Source organism: Selaginella moellendorffii, unplaced genomic scaffold (genome assembly GCF_000143415.4).
Source record: "Selaginella moellendorffii unplaced genomic scaffold, v1.0 SELMOscaffold_44, whole genome shotgun sequence".
Taxonomy (NCBI): domain Eukaryota; kingdom Viridiplantae; phylum Streptophyta; class Lycopodiopsida; order Selaginellales; family Selaginellaceae; genus Selaginella; species Selaginella moellendorffii.
In genome coordinates, this window is record NW_003314305.1 from 878,027 (window position 1) to 902,523 (window position 24,497).

The 24,497-nt window shown below is 47.8% G+C and overlaps 6 protein-coding genes and 1 long non-coding RNA gene across 13 annotated transcripts; 4 read left to right on the forward strand and 3 right to left on the reverse strand.

The window, feature by feature from the left end:
* Nucleotides 1–893: 893 nt before the first annotated feature.
* LOC112349957 lies at nt 894–2,545 on the forward strand. The gene is made up of 2 exons (XM_024685261.1): nt 894–951; nt 1,041–2,545. The coding sequence occupies exons 1-2, from the start codon at nt 894–896 to the stop codon at nt 2,543–2,545; spliced, it is 1,563 nt and encodes a 520-aa protein (XP_024541029.1).
* Nucleotides 2,546–12,074: 9,529 nt separating this feature from the next.
* On the forward strand, nt 12,075–13,144 carry LOC112349925. Its single transcript, XM_024685218.1, has 2 exons — nt 12,075–12,322; nt 12,383–13,144. Exon 2 carries the CDS (start codon nt 12,577–12,579, stop codon nt 13,129–13,131), a length of 555 nt encoding a protein of 184 aa, XP_024540986.1. The 5' UTR covers nt 12,075–12,322; nt 12,383–12,576; the 3' UTR covers nt 13,132–13,144.
* Nucleotides 13,145–13,225: 81 nt separating this feature from the next.
* On the reverse strand, nt 13,226–17,379 carry LOC112349923. Of its 2 annotated transcripts, XM_024685211.1 has the most exons (4): nt 16,757–17,379; nt 16,609–16,707; nt 14,926–16,536; nt 13,226–14,874 (listed from the first exon to the last, which is right to left on the reverse strand). In XM_024685211.1, the coding sequence occupies exons 1-4, from the start codon at nt 16,794–16,796 to the stop codon at nt 13,349–13,351; spliced, it is 3,276 nt and encodes a 1,091-aa protein (XP_024540979.1). In that variant the 5' UTR covers nt 16,797–17,379; the 3' UTR covers nt 13,226–13,348. The 2 variants fall into 2 exon arrangements, with proteins under 2 accessions (XP_024540979.1, XP_024540978.1); XM_024685210.1 differs by having other exon boundaries at nt 13,226–16,536.
* A 330-nt stretch (nt 17,380–17,709) lies between these two features.
* On the reverse strand, nt 17,710–20,936 carry LOC9647685 (protein FAM184A). 4 transcript variants are annotated; one of them, XM_024685214.1, is made up of 20 exons: nt 20,833–20,936; nt 20,690–20,782; nt 20,567–20,629; nt 20,408–20,521; nt 20,263–20,361; nt 20,097–20,204; nt 19,939–20,043; nt 19,804–19,859; nt 19,624–19,758; nt 19,456–19,573; nt 19,359–19,400; nt 19,142–19,309; nt 18,873–19,085; nt 18,758–18,823; nt 18,604–18,698; nt 18,405–18,552; nt 18,292–18,354; nt 18,109–18,232; nt 17,967–18,052; nt 17,710–17,898 (listed from the first exon to the last, which is right to left on the reverse strand). In XM_024685214.1, the coding sequence occupies exons 2-20, from the start codon at nt 20,741–20,743 to the stop codon at nt 17,803–17,805; spliced, it is 1,953 nt and encodes a 650-aa protein (XP_024540982.1). In that variant the 5' UTR covers nt 20,744–20,782; nt 20,833–20,936; the 3' UTR covers nt 17,710–17,802. The 4 variants fall into 4 exon arrangements, 3 of the variants coding, with proteins under 3 accessions (XP_024540982.1, XP_024540980.1, XP_024540981.1); XM_024685212.1 differs by having other exon boundaries at nt 19,624–19,751; nt 19,804–19,890; XM_024685213.1 differs by having other exon boundaries at nt 19,624–19,751; nt 19,804–19,890; nt 20,690–20,778; nt 20,833–20,929.
* Nucleotides 20,937–21,005: 69 nt separating this feature from the next.
* LOC112349924 (centrosomal protein of 112 kDa-like) lies at nt 21,006–22,687 on the reverse strand. 2 transcript variants are annotated; one of them, XM_024685215.1, is made up of 11 exons: nt 22,527–22,687; nt 22,314–22,439; nt 22,190–22,249; nt 22,062–22,126; nt 21,910–21,994; nt 21,824–21,859; nt 21,624–21,761; nt 21,524–21,565; nt 21,405–21,476; nt 21,197–21,331; nt 21,006–21,113 (listed from the first exon to the last, which is right to left on the reverse strand). In XM_024685215.1, the coding sequence occupies exons 1-11, from the start codon at nt 22,653–22,655 to the stop codon at nt 21,033–21,035; spliced, it is 969 nt and encodes a 322-aa protein (XP_024540983.1). In that variant the 5' UTR covers nt 22,656–22,687; the 3' UTR covers nt 21,006–21,032. The 2 variants fall into 2 exon arrangements, with proteins under 2 accessions (XP_024540983.1, XP_024540984.1); XM_024685216.1 differs by having other exon boundaries at nt 21,006–21,121.
* Nucleotides 22,688–22,695: 8 nt separating this feature from the next.
* LOC9648049 lies at nt 22,696–23,712 on the forward strand. Of its 2 annotated transcripts, none has more exons than XM_002980223.2 (6): nt 22,696–22,960; nt 23,022–23,117; nt 23,182–23,222; nt 23,286–23,403; nt 23,467–23,547; nt 23,597–23,712. In XM_002980223.2, the coding sequence occupies exons 1-6, from the start codon at nt 22,772–22,774 to the stop codon at nt 23,648–23,650; spliced, it is 579 nt and encodes a 192-aa protein (XP_002980269.1). In that variant the 5' UTR covers nt 22,696–22,771; the 3' UTR covers nt 23,651–23,712. The 2 variants fall into 2 exon arrangements, with proteins under 2 accessions (XP_002980269.1, XP_024540985.1); XM_024685217.1 differs by having other exon boundaries at nt 22,696–22,915.
* Nucleotides 23,713–23,736: 24 nt separating this feature from the next.
* LOC112349926 lies at nt 23,737–24,488 on the forward strand. Its single transcript, XR_002993582.1, has 3 exons — nt 23,737–24,195; nt 24,248–24,301; nt 24,363–24,488. It is a non-coding gene; the product is annotated as an uncharacterized LOC112349926 (long non-coding RNA).
* Nucleotides 24,489–24,497: the final 9 nt, after the last annotated feature.

Sequence of the window (24,497 nt, forward strand, 5' to 3'; positions counted from 1 at the left end):
AATAAACTTTTATCCCCTCCTTAAAGCCATATTCCTGTTGCTGTAGAGCACCACATTCCTAGTAAGCATTCCTCCTCCTAGTTGCAAAGTGAAAATCATACCCCTCAACAAGCTCCATCTTTTGGTTGTGAGTCGCCTCCAATGCTTCTATTGAAGAAGAAGAAGAAAAGAATTAAAACAAAAAAATGGAAGGAACGAAGTTCTTACCTTCTTATAAGCATTGAGCTCATTCTCGGCCTCGAGTCGCACAGCCTGCATTTTATTTTTCTTACTTTCATGTATAAGCCTCGAAAAGGAAGAAAAGAAAGAAAGAGGAAAACAAAGGCTCTACCTCGGCCGCAGCTTTGATGCGATCTCCCTCGACGCGATACTGCATTGCATCTCTAAAGAGCTGGAGTCGCCCCACAGTTTTGCGAAGAATCTCCTCAATCTCGGTGTTATGCTGGCTCACCAAACTCTACAAACAACCAAACACCCGAAATAATCTCCCATTCTCCCGAAATATCCATTCAATCAACCACAGATCGATCACACAAACCTGGTAGTAAATATTGGAATCCAACTCAGAAGAAGCGGTGAAATGCTGGAGCAGTCCCGTTAGCTGTCCCACCTTGCTCTTCACCTTTCCTTCGATCTCATCCCACGACTAGATTAGAGCGCTCACCATCGCGCCAAGTTAGTTAGTAGCAACATACTTGCATTTGAACGGGTACGATTAATAAAAAACACCGTTTAAAACACGCATATAATACAGCGTTTAAACACCAAGAATATTTTTAAAAAACCCTAAAGAATATGCTTTCTTTAACTTAGGATTAGAGTTCATGTAAAATCAGGGTTCGTGGGATCCGAAAGCGCTGAGGTAAGTCCGGGATGGGGGGAGGAAGGCAGCCATGCTGGAGCTGGGCTCATGTTCTGAAACTGAGGCCGACATCCAAGACAAGCCACGGCGTGAGTCCATGGAAGTGTAAGTATTATTTACACCGGCGCGGCTGAACAAGTTCGTGCTCACCTTGGGGGTGTGAAAGGAAGGAATGTAGAGATTTGTATAGGACAGGTGCCACTGGAGGTGGTGAACAAGGCTCGGGCATCTTTTAATCGTGTGGAGCTCACGAAGAGCTCTATGATTGCAGTAAGTCCCCAAGAGAGACTTGCCTTAGCTCATGAGACTGAGGTTGGTGAGGTGAGCGACAGTGCCAGCTGCGGGGCAAGTGGTGGGGCTACCGGAGGGCTGGGCGAGGCGAGCAGCGGCAACGTTCCACTTTCCGGGAGCAACAGTCTTAAACAAAGTGCTGCACCGGCATTGGATGGTGACATTCGAAAGATGATGAAGTCTGCAAAGGTTCAATGTCTGGATGATGCAGTGGCCGAGTTCTTCTACATTGAAAATATCCCTTTCAACACCATTCGAAGGCCAAATCTGAGGAAGTTGCTTCAAGCTGCTATCGACTTCAGCCCTGGAGCTCTTGCACAGATGATGGGATATGAGAAGCTGCGGAGTACACAGCTAAAGAAGCTTTATGATAGTGTCAATGCTCGACTTGATCCAATCTGTGAGGGGTGGAGAAGATATGGAGTTAGCATTGTCACTGATGGCTGGTTTGACAACTGTAGCCAATCCTTGATCAACTTCATGGCCTCCAACGTCCAGGGTTCGGTTTTCTTGAAGTTTGTAGATTCCGAGGGCAGAACAAAGATGGGAGAGTGGATTTGGGTCGAGTTGAAGAAAGTGATTCAAAAAGTTGGTGAAGAAAATGTTGTTCAAGTGATCACTGACAATGCATCAAACTATGTGCAAATGGGAGAACTCATGACAGCTAAGTATCCTCACATTCTCCACAGCCGGTGTGTGTGCCATGTCTTGGACCTTCTCTTCGAAGACATCGGGAGCTTGTCGTGGGTACAACCACTAGTGAAAGGCTGCAACGAGGTGGTAACTTTTATCACCAAAAAACCTCGTGTTTTGGCTTTGTTTCGGAAGCTGAGCAATCAGGATCTCATCAAGCCGGTGAGCACAAGGTTCACTTACATGTTTCTAGTGATGTCTCAGCTCCTAAATCTAACGACCTTGGAGGCATTGAAGGAGATGGTTGTGAGCTCCGAGTGGCGGCGATTGGACGTCACAAAGACCGCCAAAGCCCAGCGCATTCAAACTCGGATCTTAGAAGAGACTCTAAACTCTTTTTGGACTAGGTGCCAGCACTTGTTGGTGCTGCTTGGACTGCTCCTCAAGGTCTTGAAGCTTGTGGACTGGGAGGGGGCAACTTCCAGTCTCATTTTCGAGGCTATGGACCGGATGAATGAGAAGCTTTCAGAGGCTGTTGAGACTGGGATTTTAGCCGAGGAAGAGGTTGAGGAGATCAACAGGTTCATGATGGAGGATCATGGCGAGGGAGGCCAGAAAGCAGCTCGTTGGTTCCAGATGCATTCGATCTTGCATGGAGCTGCTTTTGTTTTGAACCCAACTTTTCTTCATCTCCCTCTCGACCAAGAGGCTCAGGAAGATTTTGTGGAGTACCTAAAGTTGTATTGCAAAGGAGTGTGAGACACAAAATCCCTAGGCCCCAAAGTAGAGCCGGAAAGGGCACCATGTGGTAGTGGCCGAAGCGAGAGCCAAACGAGCGTAACACGTTTGGACCAAAAGCTCCGACTTGAAAAGTCAAGAGCGGGAGTGGAACTCCCAACGAAGTGCTCGAGGAACGAGCACGAAGCGAGCAAAAGGCGAGGCTCCAAAAAGGGACCCAAAAGGACCAACACATGACACGTGGGAGTGTCCGAGATGGACTCGAGTTGGAGTCCGAAGTGGAGTCCGAGATGGACCCGAGTTGGAGTCCGAAGTGGAGTTCGAGATGGACCTGAGTTGGAGTCCGAAGTGGAGTCCGAGATGGACCCGAGTTGGAGTCCGAAGTGGAATCCGAGATGGACCCGAGATGGAGTCCGAGATGGAGTCCGAGATGGAGTCCGAGGTGGACCCGAGATGGACCCGAAATGGAGTCCGAGATGGAGTCCGAGATGGACCCGAGATGGAGTCCGAGATGGAGTCCGAGATGGACCCGAGATGGACCCAAGATGGAGTCCGAGATGGACCCGAGATGGAGTCCGAGATGGAGTCCGAGATGGACCCGAGATGGACCCAAGATGGAGTCCGAGATGGAGTCTGAGATGGAGTCTGAGATGGAGTCCGAAGTCGAGACCGAGACCGGGACCAAGACCGGGACCGAGATCGAGACCGAGACCGAGACCGAGACCGAGACCGAGATCGGGACCGAGACCGAGACCGAGGCCGAGGCCGAGACCGAGCCCGAGCCCGAGCCCGAGTCCGAGTCCGAGTCCGAGTCCGAGTCCGAGTCCGGAGCCTGAGTCCGGAGCCTGAGAGGGTGAAAGCCCAAAGCGTTCGTCTCCCAGACCCTGGGGGGTTTGGTGAGCTCCAAAAGTATAGTAGGGGGAGGACTGTAGTGGAGCCAGTTTGGCCAGGAAAGGCCAGTTTGGCCCAGGAAGGCCGGACCCAGTGTTGGGTGATGAGCTGCCCACTGGGAAGTCCAAGACTAGAGTGAACACGGACCGACAAGTGGGGTAGCTTGGTGAAGTGTTCAAGAGCCGGCTCTAGTTCCCCCGGGAGATCGACTGGCCGATGCTCCCAGTCCAAGTGTGGGTGGCACTACCTACTTGGATACCTGGTGTGGCTCAACGGAACCCGCTCTAAGCCCATGGCTAGAGCACCCAAGGGCAGAAGGCGAGGAGAGTACCCAGGTGGCTCGCATAAGGCCACGGTGTTCCGAAATGTTGTCCCAAAGGCCCAGATTGTGGAAAGGAAGAGGAGCAGTCCTCTGGGGTAGTGACCAAGGACACAGTCGTGTGGTGAGGAAGTCCCAGAGGACCGTGGGACTTAGTGGTCGGGCCTGTGGGTCTCGATCCAGTGGCAGTGTTGGCAAACTCGGCCAGGGGCAGAAAGGGACTTAGTGGGGACTGACAGAGGGATATTAGGGAAGGCTATTCCCCTTGTCGGTGGGCATCCTAAGGATGCTAAGGAGTGGATCTGAGATGACCACTCACGGATGGTTTTCCTAGTCTTGGAGAGCCAAGACGGTGATGCAAGTGGTATTGGACTACCAGTGTGGCAAAGGTGATTGGGCATGGCCTTAGCGTAACGGGCTGCTATGTCAGTGGTACCTTTGAGTGTCGGTCATGGGATCGGACACGTGGAGCACTTGGACCAAGTGCAAATGTTGAGTGGCATGGATGCCATTCTCGGGGCTAGCAAGTCCCAAGTCCTGGATTGGACTTATGGAGGTTGTGAATGAGACTCCTCCAAGTGGTCAGAGGTGTGGTTAAGTGACTAAAGTAGAATGGAAAATTTAGTCGCTTACAATTTGGTATCGGAGCTGTTCCTTAGTCCAACTTTTATTGGTGCTCAAGTATATCACCACTAGTGTTGGCATCGGAAGGTCCGAGGAGTGGGCCTATCCTTGAGGAGTAGCAAGTCGGGAAGACATGGCTCTCCATTACAGTTCATGTATGAACTTGTAGACGAGGTGGTGGATAGAAAAGGGCCAATAATGGAACGACTTTGGGATCTTGGGAACAGTGCAAGGTTTTCCTCATTGAGTTGAGGATGTGATCCAGATGAGCATTTGTCTCAGCAAATTGGCTATGGTTGTTGTGGTAAACAACTAAAGTTGGGATCACGGGAAAGATAGAGACTCCAAAACAATAAAGGAGTCACAAAATTATCCTCATATAGTTGAGGTTGGTGCTCATGAATGTGAGACCAGAGGTAATGACCGTGGGAGGTCAAATACGGAAGAGGACTCAAGTCCTTGAAATGGTAGCCAGGGCTACCTTTAATAAATGCTGGAACAACCCAAGGAGTTGGGGGGTGTACTTAGGGATGAGTTGGTGTTCTCATCACATGGACAAGTAGTCCTAAGGGGCAAAGGTTGCCCCCAGAGAACAAAATCAAGTGTCGGAGTAACACTTGTGAAAATAGTCCTTTTGAGTAGGACAGGAATGCAAGAAGTGTGTTCATGTGAGCTAGTGCCTCACAAGTAGGACCTTACGGGTCTGTGGATTAACTAAGTCCAAAACTGCTGGATGACTCAAGTAGAGTCAACGGATGGTCCTAAAAGGACTGATGGAAGCATTTGGACTGAGGTGTGTTGTACCCCACAAAGGATGGGAGGGGATCATAGGATCCAAGGATGAGAACAGAGGGTATCTCATCGATGGCAAAATGTGCCATGCTAAAGTTATGGGAAAGGTGTTCCCAGAAGAAAACAACTTTGACATAAAGTTGTGTGTGACCTCTATGGTGCAGTGCTAACGGATGGTTGGCATGAGAAAGAGCGGTGTTGGTCTTGGCAAAGACTTAGACACGAAGGGGAAATGTCATAGAGGTAGGCTCGTGGAGCCGATGGTGTGGAGACACCAAATGTGCCAAGGTGTGATACCTTGAGGCTATGTTGGTGGGTTCATGAGAACCCCTTGCCAAAGGAATCCCAATGGAAATGGGAATAGCATAGCCTAAGCTGCAGAGCATACAGTTGGAGTGTGGTGACCCAGATAATGATGGAGGTGTGGAAGCACTAGCAATGAGTTGTAGGACTTGACAACTACAAGGCAACTAAGCAAGAGGTGCAAAATAACTAGTTAAACGGGTAGAAGGTAGCTACCCAAGACTTCTTAATAGCATAGGGAAGTTGGATATACCCTTACGGGGGATAAGTTGCTTGTGTTGCGATATAGTAAGTCAATGTCATAAAAGGAAATACTCATTGTCAAGAAAGCCATCATTGGGACACCCGAACACTCTAGAACACCAGAAGGTGGTGTTTGATGTCGCGAGAGCAATGGATAAAGCCCAAGGGACTAAGTCCCTAGCGAATGATGGATAGAAGGTGCTATCCAAATGTCCAAGGTTGCGGAGACAGGAGAGGACTGTCTACCCGAGTTGGACAAAGCCAAAAATGGAATTTTGGCAAGGCTAGTGATGGGCATGTAAAGGCCCATAAGCAACAACGTAATCCCGGTGTGTGGGATTATAGGGTGAGCATACCTGGATTGAGGAACCACTCCCTAGGCTATTGGGTAGGTTCATCCCTAAGAATACTTGCTAAAGCATGATAGAAAGTGCAAAGCTATCCTCCTGGTCTGAAGGAGAATGACCAAAGGAAAGGTGTGAAGCCAAAAAGCAAGAAGTAAGGGGATAGAACCGAACCGTAGGAATCAAAGGGCATAACCAAGGTTTGTTATGCCAGCTGGGAGTGGAGAATCAAGTGGGGGCTTGAGGGTGTTGCCGTTAGCAACCGTGATGCCATGGAGAGTCTAAAATATGGAATTGTCCATGTTAGACTATGTGGCATTTGGAAGGCTTGCAAAAAGGGAGGCCTTAGCAAGCTGAGGGACAGAGTTCCTTCAAGGTTCCCAAAGACGATTCTAGGTAGCTTAGTACCTAGAAAGGCCAAGTGTAAATGGTTCATGGAACGCGCGAAATCAGAGTGGCGCAGCAGAAGCGTGGTCTTGAAGCTTGCCATGAGGCAAGGCTATCAAGGTTAGGGAAGTAGTTCTTGAGTGTTCAAAGAGAGGGCTTTGAACGAAAGTCGATGGTCAAGGACTTTCACGCTTATGCAGGAACCATGTTACAGTGGTCGGAGGACTTGCCAAGCAAGATTGGCACGTCGGGGGAACAAATACCCTAGTTGAAGGTGATAACTTCAAAAAGGGTGGGCCATGGGGCCGAGCATGGAGGAGTCCATGCATGATCACAGACATGTCAAGTGAGAGGACTTGGCAGTGTGGAGGAACTAGGTTCCTAAGCTGTGATCAATAGCGCGCTTTAAAAATAAGTTGGTGCACCGGCGTGGGGAGTCATGCCAGGCATCTTGTGTGATGCCGTCCGTAGATGCATATACGGAGGTTGGGTTCGAGTCCCGACCCTCTAGTGCTTGGGTTCGAGTCCCAAATCACTAGGGCGTGGTGATGGTTTGGAATATGAAGACACTCATATTTCGGTGGTCATGGACTCTCAGTGGGGAGACTGGTTTGGGCACACCGCCAAGCGAGGGATGCCTCGGAGTCATGATGCACGGTTAGATTGCTTAGTGTGAAAGCTCGGCATATCTAACTTGAACGCTTTGGTGCGAGTGGCACCAAGGACGTGGTGAGTGAGATGGGGACACCTAATCTCAGTTGCTATGGACCCTTGGCCGGAAGGGCTGGCTTGGGCGCACCGCCAAGTGTGGGGGATGCCCCCGGGGTCGTAGTTAACAAATTAAAGGTCTGGAAGACCTAGTACCTATTGGCAAACCTGTTAAGGTGCCGAGGTGAGATCACTAGGTGATCTTGTGGCTAAATAAGGACAAGGTCCTTGTTTGGGTTAAGGAATAAGGTTCCTAGTTCAAAGTGTTGATTTGAACTATTGATGATGATGTGGCTTGGTCAAGGTGACCAAGTGGGAAAAGCACCCTAGGGAAATGAGCTATGTCATTGCGATGGCATAGTGTGTCCAAGGAAAGTAGTCTCTAAAGAGACCCATGGGAGGGTCACAAAGTTGGGCCGTGGATAGAGCCCACAGCAGAAGATGCTAAAGAGACTTACTAGGGGCGAACACCCTAGTCTTGGCAAAGCAGAGCCTTTGCTAAGGAATCACAAGAATACCTCAAGGAGGGAGGTAGAGATTCGATGTTGCTTGGTGCAACAATCAACGGATAGGAGCAAAAGATGAGTGGCCAAGATAGGGCCGTGGAATCCCTTGGAAGGAATCCAAGTGACAAAGTTAGGCAAGGAACACTAATGTGTTGGACGCTAACAAATTCCGGAAAAGGAAGTGTGTTTCCAAGGATGAATTCCGAATTGCTCTGATTTGGCGAAAGTGGAAGCTCCAAGGGAGGGAGCGGTAAGGTAGCCAAATGATAGGGCTATGGACAGCCCTAGCACAAAGTATGATAAATGGAACTTAGTGCCCAAGGTGGCACGAAATAGAAAAGAGGATGATGGTGCCCTCAAGTAATGAGCTTCCTAGGATGGGGAAGTGGAGTTGCACAATCTGTGCAATGCAAGGTGTTGGAGACACCTAGGAAATTGACTTCCAAAAGTCAAAAGAGTAAAAGTTCCAAGGTGCAAACGTTCAATAGATGGAAATTGAGACTACTTGAGAAGGAGTAGTGGGATTGACTTAGAGAAGGGTCTCTAAGAGGTTTAGCGAGAACTAAACCAATAAAAGGAGAGAACCACTACATGTGGTCCAATCAGTCTCTAACTTGGAGAGACTACCCCCCTTAGAGGATAGGTAAGGCATGGTGAGCCTTTAGTGTCAAACCATTGAGGAATATGCAAAAGGCATGGTGAGCCTTCAATGGCAAACCATTGACGAATATGGAGAAGGCATGGTGAGCCTTCAATGTCAAACCATTGACAAATATTGGCTAGGTGCCAAGGATGGAAATGGTAACACATGCGGGTGTTACTTTATAAAATGGTTTACCGTTCGATGAGGACATCGAACTTCGTCTATGGGTGGTGGAGTTGTGAGACACAAAATCCCTAGGCCCCAAAGTAGAGCCGAAAAGGGCGCCACGTGGTAGTGGCCGAAGCGAGAGCCAAACGAGCGTAACACGTTTGGACCAAAAGCTCCGACTTGAAAAGTCAAGAGCGGGAGTGGAACTCCCAACGAAGTGCTCGAGGAACGAGCACGAAGCGAGCAAAAGGCGAGGCTCCAAAAAGGGACCCAAAAGGACCAACACATGACATGTGGGAGTGTCCGAGATGGACTCGAGTTGGAGTCCGAAGTGGAGTCCGAGATGGACCCGAGTTGGAGTCCGAAGTGGAGTTCGAGATGGACCTGAGTTGGAGTCCGAAGTGGAGTCCGAGATGGACCCGAGTTGGAGTCCGAGATGGACCCGAGTTGGAGTCCGAAGTGGAATCTGAGATGGACCCGAGATGGAGTCCGAGATGGAGTCCGAGATGGACCCGAGATGGAGTCCGAGATGGAGTCCGAGATGGACCCGAGATGGACCCAAGATGGAGTCCGAGATGGAGTCCGAGATGGACCCGAGATGGAGTCCGAGATGGAGTCCGAGATGGACCCGAGATGGACCCAAGATGGAGTCCGAGATGGAGTCTGAGATGGAGTCCGAGATGGAGTCCGAAGTCGAGACCGAGACCGGGACCGAGACCGGGACCGAGACCGAGACCGAGACCGAGACCGAGACCGAGATCGGGACCGAGACCGAGACCGAGGCCGAGACCGAGCCCGAGCCCGAGTCCGAGTCCGAGTCCGAGTCCGAGTCCGAGTCCGAGTCCGGAGCCTGAGTCCGGAGCCTGAGAGGGTGAAAGCCCAAAGCGTTCGTCTCCCAGACCCTGGGGGGTTTGGTGAGCTCCAAAAGTATAGTAGGGGGAGGACTGTAGTGGAGCCAGTTTGGCCAGGAAAGGCCAGTTTGGCCCAGGAAGGCCGGACCCAGTGTTGGGTGATGAGCTGCCCACTGGGAAGTCCAAGACTAGAGTGAACACGGACCGACAAGTGGGGTAGCTTGGTGAAGTGTTCAAGAGCCGGCTCTAGTTCCCCTGGGAGATCGACTGGCCGATGCTCCCAGTCCAAGTGTGGGTGGCACTACCTACTTGGATACCTGGTGTGGCTCAACGGAACCGCTCTAAGCCCATGGCTAGAGCACCCAAGGGCAGAAGGCGAGGAGAGTACCCAGGTGGCTCGCGTAAGGCCACGGTGTTCCGAAATGTTGTCCCAAAGGCCCAGACTGTGGAAAGGAAGAGGAGCAGTCCTCTGGGGTAGTGACCAAGGACACAGTCGTGTGGTGAGGAAGTCCCAGAGGACCGTGGGACTTAGTGGTCGGGCCTGTGGGTCTCGATCTAGTGGCAGTGTTGGCAAACACGGCCAGGGGCAGAAAGGGACTTAGTGGGGACTGACAGAGGGATATTGGGGAAGGCTATTCCCCTTTTCAGTGGGCATCCTAAGGATGCTAAGGAGTGGATCTGAGATGACCACTCACGGATGGTTTGCCTAGTCTTGGAAAGCCAAGACGGTGATGCAAGTGGTATTGGACTACCAGTGTGGCAAAGGTGATTGGGCATGGCCTTAGCGTAACGGGCTGCTATGTCGGTGGTACCTTTGAGTGTCGGTCATGGGATCGGACACGTGGAGCACTTGGACCAAGTGCAAATGTTGAGTGGCATGGATGCCATTCTCGGGGCTAGCAAGTCCCAAGTCCTGGATTGGACTTATGGAGGTTGTGAATGAGACTCCTCCAAGTGGTCAGAGGTGTGGTTAAGTGACTAAAGTAGAATGGAAAATTTAATCGCTTACAAGGAGATCGAGGACTTCAACACGAGCTACTGCACGAGTTTCAAAGTTTCCGTCAACAACTTGGCCATTTGTTCTCTTCGGAGGCAGCAAAGCAAGTGTGTATAAACTGTTTGTTTGTCAACTTTTTAGACTGATTCTCTTGTATAGATGGAGAACTGGAAACACCCGGTGAGTTGGTGGAGCAACTTTGGTGTAAGCACACTAAAACTTCAAAGGCTTGCTTTACGGATCTTGAGTCAACCAGTTTGTGCTTCACCATGTGAGCAAAACTGGAGCTCATGGAGCATGATCCAGACGAAGAGGAGGTCTCAACTGCTCTCCAAATACTCGGAGAAGCTGGTTTTTGTGCACATAAATATGCGTGTCATACAAAAGATCGAGTCCGGGAGTTTAAGGCTTATTGAGCATGATCTTGATAACCTTGAGCTTGAGCCTTAGTGGCAAAGGATCCTTGCACTTCAGGAAGTTGTTGAAGAACCTCTTCAACAACCTAATGACGACGGTGCTAGTGGTGATGATGTTTTAGATTCGGAGGATGAAGATTAGATTAAACTTATATTATATTATGTTAAATTTTGTTTAGTAACAGTTAATTATTTTTTAATTATATTAAAACTGAAAACCATTATACCCGTTCGAAAAAAAGCTAAATGGGTATTAAACGTTCAATACCCGTTCGAATCCGGTTGGGTTCGAATATGAGTAGCAAAACATTGGCCAAGAACCCTAAAAAGAATGGCTATGGTAGAAATTTCTCTTCTCTTTGAAAGAAGGCGCTGGTAGGGTTTGCGGATCGATCGATCGATGAGTTCCATTCTTAGCGAGGGCGACGCCGAGAGCAGCAGAAGCAGTCTAGATCGACGAGAGCCGCGAGGGCCGGACGCTCTGGTGATCGCATTTCGGATATTTAGCGCTCTCACTGCGATCTCGGCCTTGCTGTACGAGTGTGATTTCGGTGGTGCGAGCCTTCAAGCATGGCTGCGATGTAAGTTTCTCTTCTCGTCCAACATCGAGCATAGATGGATGTTTCACCTTCGTTTCTACAGATATTTGAAGGGACTCTTCGCTGCTACGCGGTAGTGATCGCGCTCTTCGTCGCTGTGGCCGAGACCGAATGGGAATTCTTCTTGAAGTTCTGGCGTGTAAGTTCTAGAACCGCTTTTCTTCTGCTCTTTCGATGTGATTACTCGCTCGTTTTGTGCATAGGTTCTTGAGTACTGGGTTGGACGAGGCATGCTGCAAATTTTGTAAGCTTCTCTTACAAAATTTCTTTCTTCGCTCTTCTTTGTTAACGAGAGCTTTGTTTTGCAGTGTAGCAGTGATGACAAAGGCCCTATCAGATGAGCACAAGGACCGTGCTTATCAAGTGGTCTTTTCGGAAGTCGCTAGTGGAATGCTCCTGGGATGTGGTGCCGTTTACGTTGTAGCAGTGAGTATGCTTTTGTTCGTTTTCTTGGAGGTTTTACCACTGTTTTCTTCCATCAACTGGCAGGGCCTTTTGTGCATTAGAAAATTCAAGCGTTTCCGCATTGAAAAATCAAAAGGGCGCGAGAAGGCTGCTAAAGATCTCGAGGTATCTCTTGCGTAGATTTTGCGAATTGTGCTCTCATCTGGATTTGCAGGAGCTAGAAAAGAGAAGGGGTGAATTACAAGCCTTGCTCTCTGCAAGAGGTTGACGATTTATGTATTTCATGTAGTTTTACGTCTAAATGAGACTCAGGTTCTGGCATCTTCGCTATATGCTGATTTTGAGAGTGTAAGTTTTTAAAATTTAGTTCAAAGATGCTTTGCCTGCAGGTTTGCAGGCATTCTTGCTTACATTTTGCTTACAGAACTATATCCAATTCTAACTTTGCGATTCTTCTTCTTCCTGCAGTAGCAGCTCTTGCGTCAGCTTTTTGAGATACGTGGCTTGTTTTAGAAGCTCGTGGCAGCAAAAGCCGATTGCTCCAATCGTCAACGCGGCTTCCGAATGCACTAGCTGGAAATCTCCGTAGATTTCTTCTGGAGGTGAGGTGTCGACGTCGTCTTTGATGCTAGACTCTTCAAACTGATTCTCTATGTCTGCAGTATGCTGGGCCTTGCTTCTTTTTTGGCGCAGGGACTGATAAGTGCACTCGAAAGTTTTTGAGAGGCCAATTTGGCTTATCTTTAGTTGGCGAGTGACACCACCAGTGAACAGTTTGCCTTCTGACCGGAAGTCGACTGTTGCGAGGCTCAGGTAACTCACTCTGACTCTCCCAGAGCTTGCTATAGATATTGTCATGAAACGGTGCGTGCCAGAAGTCAGGCTCTGCTCTTGCTTCGGCTGTAAGTTGTCTCAGACGTTCAACTCCATCTCTGATTGTTTGCTTCTTCTTTCTCAGCTCAGGTATCGTTGCTTTAAAGCACTCACTGCATTCTATGCTGTGCACGTCAAATATCACCTGCATGCATTCCTGGATTTTCTTCAAGTTAAGCTCGAGTTCCCTGCGTGCAAGTCTCACTGCTCTTCTGGAACAGATGAGTGCTTCAACAGGCCAAGAACAGGCCATTGCCATGCGAAGAACTGCAGAGTCTTGAACAATTCCGGGTCGCCTTCTTCCGAGGATTCCTACGTCGAGCTGGTTTCATGGGATGGAGAACTGGCTGTGACGGAACGGAAGAAAGCTGTGGCTCAATCAAGGACGCGGCCTTTGTCATCTCATATCCGGAAGTCTCTAGCTCGAGCAGCTCGAGAACTTCCAGAGGCTACCGTTCCTTACGAATTCTCCCAGCGGGCGTGTCACGCTCCGGCTAGGGTCTCCGGGATCGTGGAGCTCCTGAGCTTTACTGTGTAGAAGAGAGCGCTCGTCTCGGACGTCCCCACCTTGGCTGGCAGCCGAGCAATACGTTTTCCTGCGAGAGGCATACCTGGTGGCCGAAGAAGCCGGAGAAGAGCACGGTCTGGTGATTAATCAGGAGCTTCTAGCAAGTGCTACAAATCAGGTACTGTGAAGATCAAACGCGGTCAAAAGCAGCAGATGGGGATGAAGCCGCGAGAGCAAACAAGACAACTCAGCTACTCTGACCAAGCCGCTCCAAACCATCCATCCACGGGTATCCACGAAGCCTCCGGTAGATCACACCAGAGTAAACCGGTTGTTTACTTGGGTCTAGCACCCACCTCAAGATCTTGCCGGCATTCTGGTCCTCAGTGTCAACAACATCCACCGCAGTTTCCTCCACTCTGCCCTCCTGTTTCGGGGCTTCCAGACCAGGAGCATCAGTATACCATGTGTACGCCCAAGACAGAAGCGGAGAGAGCGCCTTGATAAACAGCAAAGTCATCAGCATGCACAGCAATCCCCCCGGCACCGATGTGACTATCATAACAACGTTGTAGCGGAACAAAGGTGGCAAGACTGCAAAGCCTGCACATGCAAACGCCACGAGAACAAAGCAAATCGAGCCAACCAGCAGGCTTGCAGCGAGGAGCAGTGTCCACCTCAGCCTGTCAATGACACCCAAGTCAAACACCTGGGGCAGTGGGAGGATGCCTGCAACTCCAGCCAGTGCGCTTGCCATTGCAAAGAAGAAGGAGAGGCTGTTGAAGATCCAGAATGCTTTCACTCCTGGATTGTTGATGGCCACATACTTGAGGTCATCCTCCTGCTGGCCGTGGTTCATGAACTTCAGGGAGTATTGCAGAGGTGGGCTGAGGGATCCACTGTATGTCACACTTGCAATCAGAGCTGCCCCCACCAATATGGCATTGAGGGCATCTACAAACACTTCCCGGTCCCTGTGCAAGTTGTCCAGGTACTGTTCCCACTTCATGCTGTTGAGCAGAAAGCTGTTTTTCCAGGATTTTGGAGCATACCAATATGGTGCCTTTCCAAAGTTGTCAAATATGTCAACTCTACAATTCCTTGTATGGAGGATAGAGAGGGTGGTAGAGGTCTCCTCAAAGATGGTGGACCAATGCAAGGCAGTCCTGCCTGTGTGAACCCCCTTGTCATTTGGGTACTCCAGCATCCCTCCAATCTTCCTGCTTTCTAAAAGATCTTCAACTTTCTTTACAAGAGCTTTGCTCTTGTTCTCCTCTTGGTTCGATCTTCCACTGTCAGTACTTTCTGCTGTGCTTTTCTCTTTCAGCCTTGTAAACCAGTAAGCCAGAGGGATGTCCTCCACCAAGTTAGAGATGCTCATGTGGACCAAATGACTACTTCTGTGGACCCTGTTTAGATTCTCTTTTGATTCCTGGTCAGACCAACGAGGCAGGACTGACTTGATCAGATCGCCAAGCCCCCATCGACTGCTTGCTGTAGCTAGCCTCGTGGCAAATCCGGATTTCCATACATCTGCACTAAGGAAACCAATCTTGAAAGCATCCACCAAAAACTGGCTGCTAGAAGCATATCTATTTAGCTGCTCTTTGCCACGACGATCTAGCTGGCTTAAGATCTCCAAGGCCCTGAACATTGGCTCTACATCGCTCGCTCGTGTTCTTCCCCTTGTTGTGTTCTTGGCATAGAATGCGGCCCATTCCAATATTCGTGATTCCTTGACTATTTTTAAAATGTAATCCTTAGCCTGCTCGTCTGATGAGAATTTAATGAGAAGTGATGCAAGCATTTCATTTGTGTGGTTACCTCCTAAGGCCGCAATGCAAGCCAATAATCCAGGCTCAAGTTTCCTGTGCTGCGCCTGAATATGGTTTAATACTTTCCGACACACCAAATCTGGCTCATTTGAGCGATGGGCTTCAATTGAATGAAACACCTGTTGCCACCTTTCAAAGTCCACATTCCCATTAAACAATCTTACACTTCTTTCCAAGTGAGAGTTGACAAGCCAAGTATATCTTCCAGATCCTCTAATGACAGCCCAGTGCCATGGCATAAGTCCTTCAACAGAATCCTCAGCAGTCAAATCGGCATTCCTGTCTATCAACCATTTCCCTGCTTCCTCTTTATCATTCCAAGCTGCATAATGCAGCGGGGTCAAGCCAGTCTTTGTTGCCTTGCTGATTTCCAGCTTCTCCCCTAGCTTCTCCTCCAAGAGCTCAAGAACCTCAACCTTCCTACCTTTACCTCTACAAGCAAAGTGCAACATGCCAGTGCCCATGTTGTCAGTCTTGTTTATATCAGCTTTGAGCTCGAGCAAACGCTCAACCATTTTAGTGTTGCCTCCTGCAAATGCAATGTGCAAAGGTGTCTGCCCCATGTTGTTAGTGCAGTCTACGTCCCAAGGGTCCCCACCTTCCTGCAGCTTCTCCACCACCATGTTCAGAACCGCAACATCCTGTCCATAAGCTGCTACATGCAAAGAGGTCTCCCCTGTAAACCTGCTGTCCTTCTCAACTAGTAGCTGAGCAAGACGATTATGCTCGACGTCAAAGTGCCTAAATAGAGGCTTCACCAGGTCCAGTTTCCCAATACAAAGGCAGTTATGCAAGACTAAGAGATGCCCAACCTCGGGAACTGTCAGCAATCGCATAAGCTCTTCAGAAATACCTGCTAGGTCGGTTGACAGTATTCTCTTGAGGACTTTCCTCATGATTCTCACCTGGAGAGGCTGATGCACCTTTCCCAGCAGCATCAATGGTGAAAGGCCAGCTTTGTTGAGTTTGTAAAGACTAGCACCCAGTTTTATCAACAAAATACACATATTGTCACGTCCTTTTGTCATAGCCACGTGAAGAGGCGTGTTGCCATCGTTGTTGACATACTGATCGGCATCAAAGTTGGCTCCTAACCGTTCAATCATATAGTTGAACGTGCCATGGTAACCACAAAAAGCAGCTACATGAAGTGGGGTATTCCCATCGTTATCAGGCCTCACGATGTCATCAATGCTCGTCGGAAGTAAAGTTAGCAAACGGATAACATTTATTCTATCCACGAATGTAACCGCTATGTGCAAGAGTGTTTTTCCTTTGTTGTTGCACAAGCCCACAGCTTTTAGCTTCTTCTTCTTGATTTGTTCAAGCAATACCGCAAGAACCCCTGCAACGTTGCTCATAACGGCTGCATGAAGTGCAGTGTTGCCAAGCCCATCCTTTTTGAGGATGTCTCTGATGCTTCTGGGAAGTAAAGCCTTGACCAGACTGAGATTCCCACTCGCGCTTGCCCAATGGAGTGCCGTGGTGGCACCATGGTCAAAAACGACATTGTGGATATCCCAGCCATTTTCTATCATGGCCTTTACTTTATCCTCGCAGCCAGGGTCACCCGGATTACCAAGGAGCGCTTTAAATTGTTCTGCACAAAAGGAACCACTTCAAAGCTAAGTATACACTTGTAAGAAGAGATCAAGAGCTCGAGACGAGATACCATCGAAATCTAGATCTTGCTTGGCTCCCTCCATTCTGGAAAGTGTGGATTGCAAGCTACTCATTATGTTTGTTAGTTTCCTGGATTGTTCTACAAGCTCTGCACAACAAAAGCTAAGCCATTTGATTCTTATGAGGCACATACATACCACCAGCAACTTCAGCGATATCCACATTCGTTGTTGTCATCTTAGGCAAGCTGACTTTGTGTTGATCCGCAGCCTCCACCAGCACCCCACCAAATTCTATAAGCACCAGTCCTTCACAAGCTCTCACCACCTCCAAATGAGTGATGCCTAGCGTCGCCCACTTCTCCCAATCTTCCGAAATTTAGGTCCAGCCACAATGGGATTTTATAGAAGACTAAAAAGAAAAGCAGGATTCGCTTCTACATCGAAGCATTCTGATGCACGCTAGCAAGTTCACTTGAATGAATTTACTTGCCTAGCGTGAATGGCAGCCTGGAGTGGGCGACTGCTCGCTCGAGTATTCCACTCCAGAGGAGAAGGAAAAGTTCCTGGAGCTCATGAAGAAGAGGGCCGAGAGCGAGAAACTGGGCGACGCGGTGGCGCAAGAAAACAAAGAGGAAACAACGCAACCAACAGCAGACACTCCTCTCGCTCAAAAAAAACAACGCAAGCAACGACGAACGCGTCGGTCGCGCAACAAGAAAATGACGAGGGAGCATATCTTAAGAGCCACAGCCTCCACCCACTTGAAACACTTTGCCTAGCCAAGCCAAAGTGCAATAAAAAAGCCAAACCTAGGCCACTAGCTTTCATCATCACCAATAAATGCCATCCACCTGGCCCTAGCTTATATACTGGTTTAGTGTCCTCAATCCACGCCCCGGCATGTGGGATAGGTTTAATTCCACGTAATCCAGAGCCCTAACTTCTGTTTTGACTTGGATTTCATGATTGTTCCCTCGTCGCGCCACCACGTCGCCCAGTTTCTCGGTCACTCCAGGCTGCTTAACTCGCTAGTCGCTCGTAAACTTTTGCTGTTCTTCCAAGTCAAAATGCTTCTTGAATTATGTCAACGAGGCGAGTCAACAGCGGTCAGCAGAGTTTGCGGTTTAGTTGCTTATCCAAGAATATGCTCCTGATTCTCACGCGAACTTTTATAACTTTAACATCGGAAGAAAACAATGCCGACGTCTGGCTTTAATTTACCAGGTGGCACTTAGAATGCTCTAGAACTTTATTTCCACACGGTTGCCTTGACGAGATGCTGAGCGTGAGCCTTGCGCCGATCGCGATGGGCTCCTTGGCTTCAATTCAATCGATGTCTAGCATAACATAGAGGGAAAAATGAATCGAATCGAAAGTGAGGAGTCTGAACGTAAGGTAAGTTTACCGGCTGGACCACTGGGGAGCTCCTGAAGATTTTGTTGTAGTTTTCTTCTCGGTTTAGCATTTCCATCTTGATTTGTTTCGACTCAGCTGCGAGTAAGCCATCAGCCAATGCGTCTAAAGAAGTGACAAAGAAAAAAACTTACCGTGAAGTCTTTGGTACGCCAGATCTTTAGCTTCGCACAACTCTTGAAGCTTCACGTACAGCTGCTCCAAGCATGTAATTCTCTCCACATCTTCTGGTTTCGACTCTCGGTTATCAAATCGTTCCTGCAGCTCTGGAAAAAGCAAAGTAAAAATCTTGTCAACAGGACACAAAGAGACGTTACCTTCAGCTTCACAAACTGTTGCTGTAACTCTGTCATTTCTGCTTGCTTTTGCCTCATCACAAGCTGGCGATTCCAAGATTGATACAGAAGAATGTAAAAGGGAAACAAGCTACCTTGCTACGGTTGAGATCTTGTTGGAGATTTTGGTATTGCTGTGCATGAAACGTGTTGCAGGTGTCTAGCTCGGTCCGGTATTTCTTTTCCAGTTGCTTCCCCATAACTTCCTTGTCCTTGGAAAACTTGCACCGCTGAAAGTTGAAGCTGGCAGTACAAAGAAAGGAATACGTGCGGCTTAACTATGTTAAAGCTTACGCTTTCTCATGGCTCAGCCTCAACTCCTTCAAAGCAGATTCGCTCTTTATTTCAATCTCACGGCTGTTATCGCTTAAATCTTTCAGTTTTTTCTCCTGTAAGAATCAAAAGTGAGAGACTAAATGCCCTTTCAACTGATGGTGATGGGCCGAACCTTAAGAGTGATCATGTATTCCAGCTCGGTGATACGGTGCATCAAGTGAGAGTTATGGGATTTAGTCTGCCTGGAGGAGTTAGAAAGAAGACAATATAAATAAGAGCAAGCCAACCTTCTCTGTTTCCTTTGCGTGGATCTCGTTCAGTTTTTGCGTCTCTGATCTATGGACTTCAGAAAGACGTTCTAGCCGCTTCTTGTGGTCTTCATGCAAGGTCAGAGATTCCAAGACCACCTTTTCAGTGGACCGAGACACAGCAATAGCCATCTCCCTCGCATGAGTTTCTTTGAGTTGAGTCACCTCAACCTCTGCCTTTTTCATTTGAGCCTGTGTTTTTCCAGTGCGTTACATACAAGGAAATTCTGAAAAGCAACAGGAAATACCTCAAGAGCGTGCTGATGAGCCATTACTAAAGCATTTTGTTGCTGAACAACTAAAACTCGTGTTTCATCCTGCTCACGCCTGAACCTTCCGCGCTCCTCTTCAAACTCAGCCTCAGTCTTCTCTATTTGTTTCTGATATTTCTCAGCTGCCACTCGAATCTCTTGTGCCTGTCATGCAGATTAAGTGTTTCCAGAGTATACATTGACAATGATTTACCTTAGTTTCCTCAAACGCGTTTTTAAGAGCGTCACGCTCCATCTGCAGAATTTGCACAATTACTAAACAAGCAAAGAAGAAAAAACACAGGACCAACCTGGTGGTTATGGAGAGCAACTTCTATAGCGATAGCATGCATCTCGTTCAACTTTTGAATCGCACATTCAGCTCGTTCATGTTCATCTTCCACGTTCTGATGGAATTCCTTCTCCTTCCTACAGTGATCACAACTACGATTATGAACGCGTCCTTGTCTTTCATTTACTGTTCAAGCTTGGCCAAATAGCTTTGCAAAGCTGCCGCTTCCGCATTCTTCTCCGCAAGTTTCGCATCCTCAAGTTCTCGGTTTAATGATTCGATGTCAGCAACCTTTTGCCTTTCTCTCGAACGAAGCTGAAAACTACCAACTGATTCAGATCAAATAAACACGAGACAATCTTCTTACCTCTTGAGCCAGCAACTCCAGTGACTCTTCCAGCTGTGTACCCTTTCGTTGAGACTCTTGAAGTTTTCGTTCGAAATTTAGGCACACCTTCACAGCAGAACATAAAGCTTAAATCGTCGACCAGTTTCAGCATACCAGTTTAAAATTGTCTTCATGATCTGTTGCTTGGGAGTTTAGAGACTTAAGCTCATGTTCACCATGTACTTTCAGCGTCTCAATTTCAGCCTCGAGGTGATCAACCTTTCACATACGACACTACAATTGATATCAAAACATATGTTTCATTTGCTTACCCTTTTCTGATAAATATTTAAATGAGTCAGGTGTTTCAGTTGTTGCTCCTTCAGCTTAGACTGCAATCCCTTGACTTCTTTCCGGTGCTTCTCTCGCCGAAGTTCTCTCTGTAGAACACAAGAAGGAACAGTAATATAAATAAACAAGAAAGAAGAAAAGTACTACCGTTCGCGAAAAGTCTTCCTCCATGTTTTTCAGTTTCAACTCATGTTCGGCCACGCGAATTTTAAGCTTGACCTCCAGCCGTTGAATATAGTCTTCTTTCTAAAACACAGGAAGCAAATAAGAAAGTTTGGACTGTTGATTATACTTCTGAAAGGCTTGAACGCAGCTGGGACGATTCTTCACCAATTCCTCTCTTCACAGAATCTAGCTCTTGAATCTCGTCGTCCTTAACTGCTATGTTATATCGTTCTTTCTCGAGCTGTTGAGACAAAGTTCAATAACAACCCCAACACTTTCAGCAAACCTCTGCCAATGCAACGTCCAGCTCTCTCTGGGTCTTTGTTAAGGATGAGTGCAGTTGTTCAATCTGAAAAAATCAACGTTAGTTTAAAATTTTCTTCAACATCAAACCCATGCAATCCCCAACCTTGCAGTTATCATTACTGATAATGTCCTCTTTCTTCTTACTGCTGCTAGTCATCTTATCTAACTCGTACTTTAATCTTCGGATCGTATCTTCCTGCCAAAACAAAACAAGATTTATCGAAAATTAGAAAAACGAAGTACTACCAGTTCAGCCAAGCTTGTCGCAGATGCATTCTTCTCAACACTGTGGAAGGCCACTCGGAAGAAAGAAAAGAATTATACCGGACAAACAGAGCCAGGAGTTTACTCTGCATGCTCGGACAACTTGTACATATCTGCAAGGGCACCTTTCAATCGTTCCTCCTGATATAATGATCAACATGAAGCATTGTAAATGTAAACAATTATGAAGTCAAAACGAGTAGCACCAAATGCCTGTTGTCTTCCTTCAGGACTTGGATGTCGTCTTCCAAACTAGACCTCGTCTGCAATCCTTTACGTGGCAAGATCATACAAGAGCGTAAGAACGATAAAGTACGAAACCAGAGCAAGAGAACAGGCAAACCACCTGTAGATGCTCCGCATGAGCATTCTCAATCAAGGAATTGGCCTCTCTGAGGCTTCCTTTCAGCATGGCCGTCTCTTTTGCTAGAGCTTCCCTTTCCTTGTAAACGACAGTCAGCCTGTTCTGAATGGCTAGTTTCTGAAAAAGAAAAAAAGAAAAAAAGAAAAAAACCATTGATAGGTGAAACTGGACCAGATCATTAAATTCTTACTTCGGTAGTCAAGTCGTATTGCAATGCATCATAGTTTTGTTGAAGTGTAGACACCTTCTCTTTGTTCTCTACCTGCAAAAGTATAAAATTTTACAAATCGAATCAACTGACTAGCTTACCTTCAGCCGACTGATCTCGTCTTTGTAATAAGCTCGAAGTTGCTGAGAAAATAATCAAACCGAACATAATACGGACCAAAACACGTGATTAAGCTCTCACATCCATCAGGTCTTCGTGTGAAGCCTCTTGCTTCATTTGCTCTTCCTCTTGACGTTCAATCCGGGCCCGAAGTTCAGCCTCGTGCTTTTGCAAAAGAGCCTCTACCTCGCTCTTTCTTTCAATCCGTTCCTTTCCAATCTGGCCGGTGAAAATCAAACAAAGACCGGCATGAAGTTGTTGTTCGTACTTAGCAGCCTTACCTCTTTTTCGTGCAAACGCTTTGCTTCTTCAAGCTCCTGAAAGCAAGCATTTAGCCAAATGAGAGCGATAAAAGAATCTTACACACATCCGAAAGACGGCTGATTGTTTCTAGCGTTGTCTCGAGCTCAGTAGTCGCTTTATCCAGCGTCTCCCTCATTAGAGCCATATTCCTGTTGCTCTAGAGCACGACAATCCTAGTAAGCATTCCTCCTCCTAGTTGCAAAGTGAAAATCATACCCCCCAACAAGCTCCATCTTTTGGTTGTGAGTCGCCTCCAATGCTTCTTGCCGCTCTTGAGATGTCTATTGAAGAAGAAGAAGAAGGAAAGAATTAAAACAAAAAATTGGAAGGAACGAAGTTCTTACCTTCTTATAAGCATTGAGCTCATTCTCGGCCTCGAGTCGCACAGCCTGCGTTTTATTTTTCTTACTTTCATGTATAAGCCTTGGAAAGGAAGAAAAGAAAGAAAGAGGAAAACAAAGGCTCTACCTCGGCCGCGGCTTTGATGTGATCTCCCTCGACGCGATACTGCATTGCATCTCTAAAGAGCTGGAGTCGCCCCACAGTTTCGCGAAGAATCTCCTCAATCTCGGTGTCATGCTGGCTCGCCAAACTCTACAAACAACCAAACACCCGAAATAATCTCCCATTCTCCCGAAATATCCATTCAATCAACCACAGATGGCGATCGATCGCACAAACCTGGTAGTAAATATCGGAATCCGACTCGGAAGAAGCGGTGAAATGCTGGAGCAGTCCCGTTAGCTGCCCCACCTTGCTCTTCACCTTTCCTTCGATCTCATCCCACGACTGGATTAGAGCGCCCGCCATCGCGCCAAGTTAGTTAGTAGCAAAACATTGGCCAAGAACCCTAAAAAGAATGGCTATGGTAGAAATTTGTCTTCTTTGAAAGAAGGCGCTGGTAGGGTTTGCGGATCGATCGATCGATGAGTTCCATTCCTAGCGAGGGCGACGCGGAGAGCAGCAGAAGCAGTCTAGATCGACGAGAGCCGCGAGGGCCGGACGCTCTGGTGATCGCATTTCGGATATTTAGCGCTCTCACTGCGATCTCGGCCTTGCTGTGCACTGCGGTGAGTGTGATTTCGGTGGTGCGAGCCTTTAAGCACGGCCGCGATGTAAGTTTCTCTTCTCGTCGAGGTGAAACATCCATCTTGTCTCGATGTTTCGTTTCTACAGATATTTGAAGGGATTCTTCGCTGCTACGCGGTAGTGATCGCGCTCTTCGTCGCTGTGGCCGAGACCGAATGGGAATTCTTCTTGAAGTTCTGGCGTGTAAGTTCTAGAACCGCTTTTCTTCTGCTCTTTCGATGTGATTACTCGCTCGTTTTGTGCATAGGTTCTTGAGTACTGGGTTGGACGAGGCATGCTGCAAATTTTGTAAGCTTCTCTTACAAATTTCTTTCTTCGCTCTTCTTTGCTAACGAGAGCTTGGTTTTGCAGTGTAGCAGTGATGACACAGGCCCTATCAGATGAGCACAAGGACCGTGCTTATCAAGTGGTCTTTTCGGAAGTCGCTAGTGGAATGCTCCTGGGATGTGGTGCAGTTTACGTTGTAGCAGTGAGTATGCTTTTGTTCGTTTTCTTGGAGGTTTTACCACGGTTTTCTTGCATCAACTGGCAGGGCCTTTTGTGCATTAGAAAATTCAAGCGTTCCCGAATTGAAAAATCAAAAGGGCGCGAGAAGGCTGCTAAAGATCTCGAGGTATCTCTTGCGTAGATTTTGCGAATTGTGCTCTAATCTGGATTTGCAGGAGCTAGAAAAGAGAAGGGGTGAATTACAAGCCTTGCTCTCTGCAAGAGGTTGACGATTTATGTACTTCATGTAGTTTTACGTCTAAATAAGACTCAGTTTCTGGCATCTTCGCTATATGCTGATTTTGAGAGTGTAAGTTTTTAAAATTTAGTTCAAAGATGCTTTGCCTGCAGGTTTGCAGGCATTCTTGCTTACATTTTGCTTACAGAACTATATCCAGTTCTAACTTTGCGATTCTTCTTCTTCCTGCAGTAGCAGCTCTTGCGTCAGCTTTTTGAGATACGTGGCTTGTTTTAGAAGCTCGTGGCAGCAAAAGCCGATTGCTCCAATCGTCAACGCGGCTTCCGAATGCACTAGCTGGAAATCTCCGTAGATTTCTTCTGGAGTTGAGGTGTCGACGTCGTCTTTGATGCTAGACTCTTCGAACTGATTCTCTATGTCTGCAGTATGCTGGACCTTGCTTCTTTTTTGGCGCAGGGACTGATAAGTGCACTCGAAAGTTTTTGAGAGGCCAATTTGGCTTATCTTTAGTTGGCGAGTGACACCACCAGTGAACAGTTTGCCTTCTGACCGGAAGTCGACTGTTGCGAGGCTCAGGTAACTCAAGAGCTCCGTGATCCTACTCTGACTCTCCCAGAGCTTGCTATAGATACCGTCATGAAACGGTGCGTGCCAGAAGTCAGGCTCTGCTCTTGCTTCAGCTGTAAGTTGTCTCAGACGTTCGACTCCATCTCTGATTGTTTGCTCCTTCTTTCTCACCTCAGGTATCGCTGCTTTAAAGCACTCACTGCATTCTATGCTGTGCACGTCAAATATCACCTGCATGCATTCCTGGATTTTCTTCAAGTTAAGCTCGAGTTCCCTGCGTGCAAGTCTCGCTGCTCTCCTGGAACAGATGA

Coding starts and splice junctions, on each gene's coding strand:
- LOC112349957 (XM_024685261.1), top strand. CDS start 894: ATGCTGGAGCTGGGCTCATGTTCTGAAACTGAGGCCGACATCCAAGAC. Junction 952..1,040: donor CATCCAAGACAAGCCACGGC/GTGAGTCCATGG, acceptor GAAGGAATGTAG/AGATTTGTATAGGACAGGTG.
- LOC112349925 (XM_024685218.1), top strand. CDS start 12,577: ATGAAACGGTGCGTGCCAGAAGTCAGGCTCTGCTCTTGCTTCGGCTGT.
- LOC112349923 (XM_024685210.1), bottom strand. CDS start 16,796: ATGACAACAACGAATGTGGATATCGCTGAAGTTGCTGGTG. Junction 16,708..16,756: donor TATCGCTGAAGTTGCTGGTG/GTATGTATGTGC, acceptor TTTGTTGTGCAG/AGCTTGTAGAACAATCCAGG. Junction 16,537..16,608: donor GCAAGATCTAGATTTCGATG/GTATCTCGTCTC, acceptor CCTTTTGTGCAG/AACAATTTAAAGCGCTCCTT.
- LOC9647685 (XM_024685212.1), bottom strand. CDS start 20,743: ATGACTAGCAGCAGTAAGAAGAAAGAGGACATTATCAGTAATGATAAC. Junction 20,044..20,096: donor TAAATATTTATCAGAAAAGG/GTAAGCAAATGA, acceptor CGTATGTGAAAG/GTTGATCACCTCGAGGCTGA. Junction 19,310..19,358: donor ACGCGTTTGAGGAAACTAAG/GTAAATCATTGT, acceptor TCTGCATGACAG/GCACAAGAGATTCGAGTGGC.
- LOC112349924 (XM_024685215.1), bottom strand. CDS start 22,655: ATGGCGGGCGCTCTAATCCAGTCGTGGGATGAGATCGAAGGAAAGGTG. Junction 21,995..22,061: donor AAGATGGAGCTTGTTGGGGG/GTATGATTTTCA, acceptor CTAGAGCAACAG/GAATATGGCTCTAATGAGGG. Junction 21,477..21,523: donor ACGAGATCAGTCGGCTGAAG/GTAAGCTAGTCA, acceptor ATACTTTTGCAG/GTAGAGAACAAAGAGAAGGT.
- LOC9648049 (XM_002980223.2), top strand. CDS start 22,772: ATGAGTTCCATTCCTAGCGAGGGCGACGCGGAGAGCAGCAGAAGCAGT. Junction 22,961..23,021: donor CCTTTAAGCACGGCCGCGAT/GTAAGTTTCTCT, acceptor TCGTTTCTACAG/ATATTTGAAGGGATTCTTCG. Junction 23,118..23,181: donor TCTTCTTGAAGTTCTGGCGT/GTAAGTTCTAGA, acceptor TTTTGTGCATAG/GTTCTTGAGTACTGGGTTGG.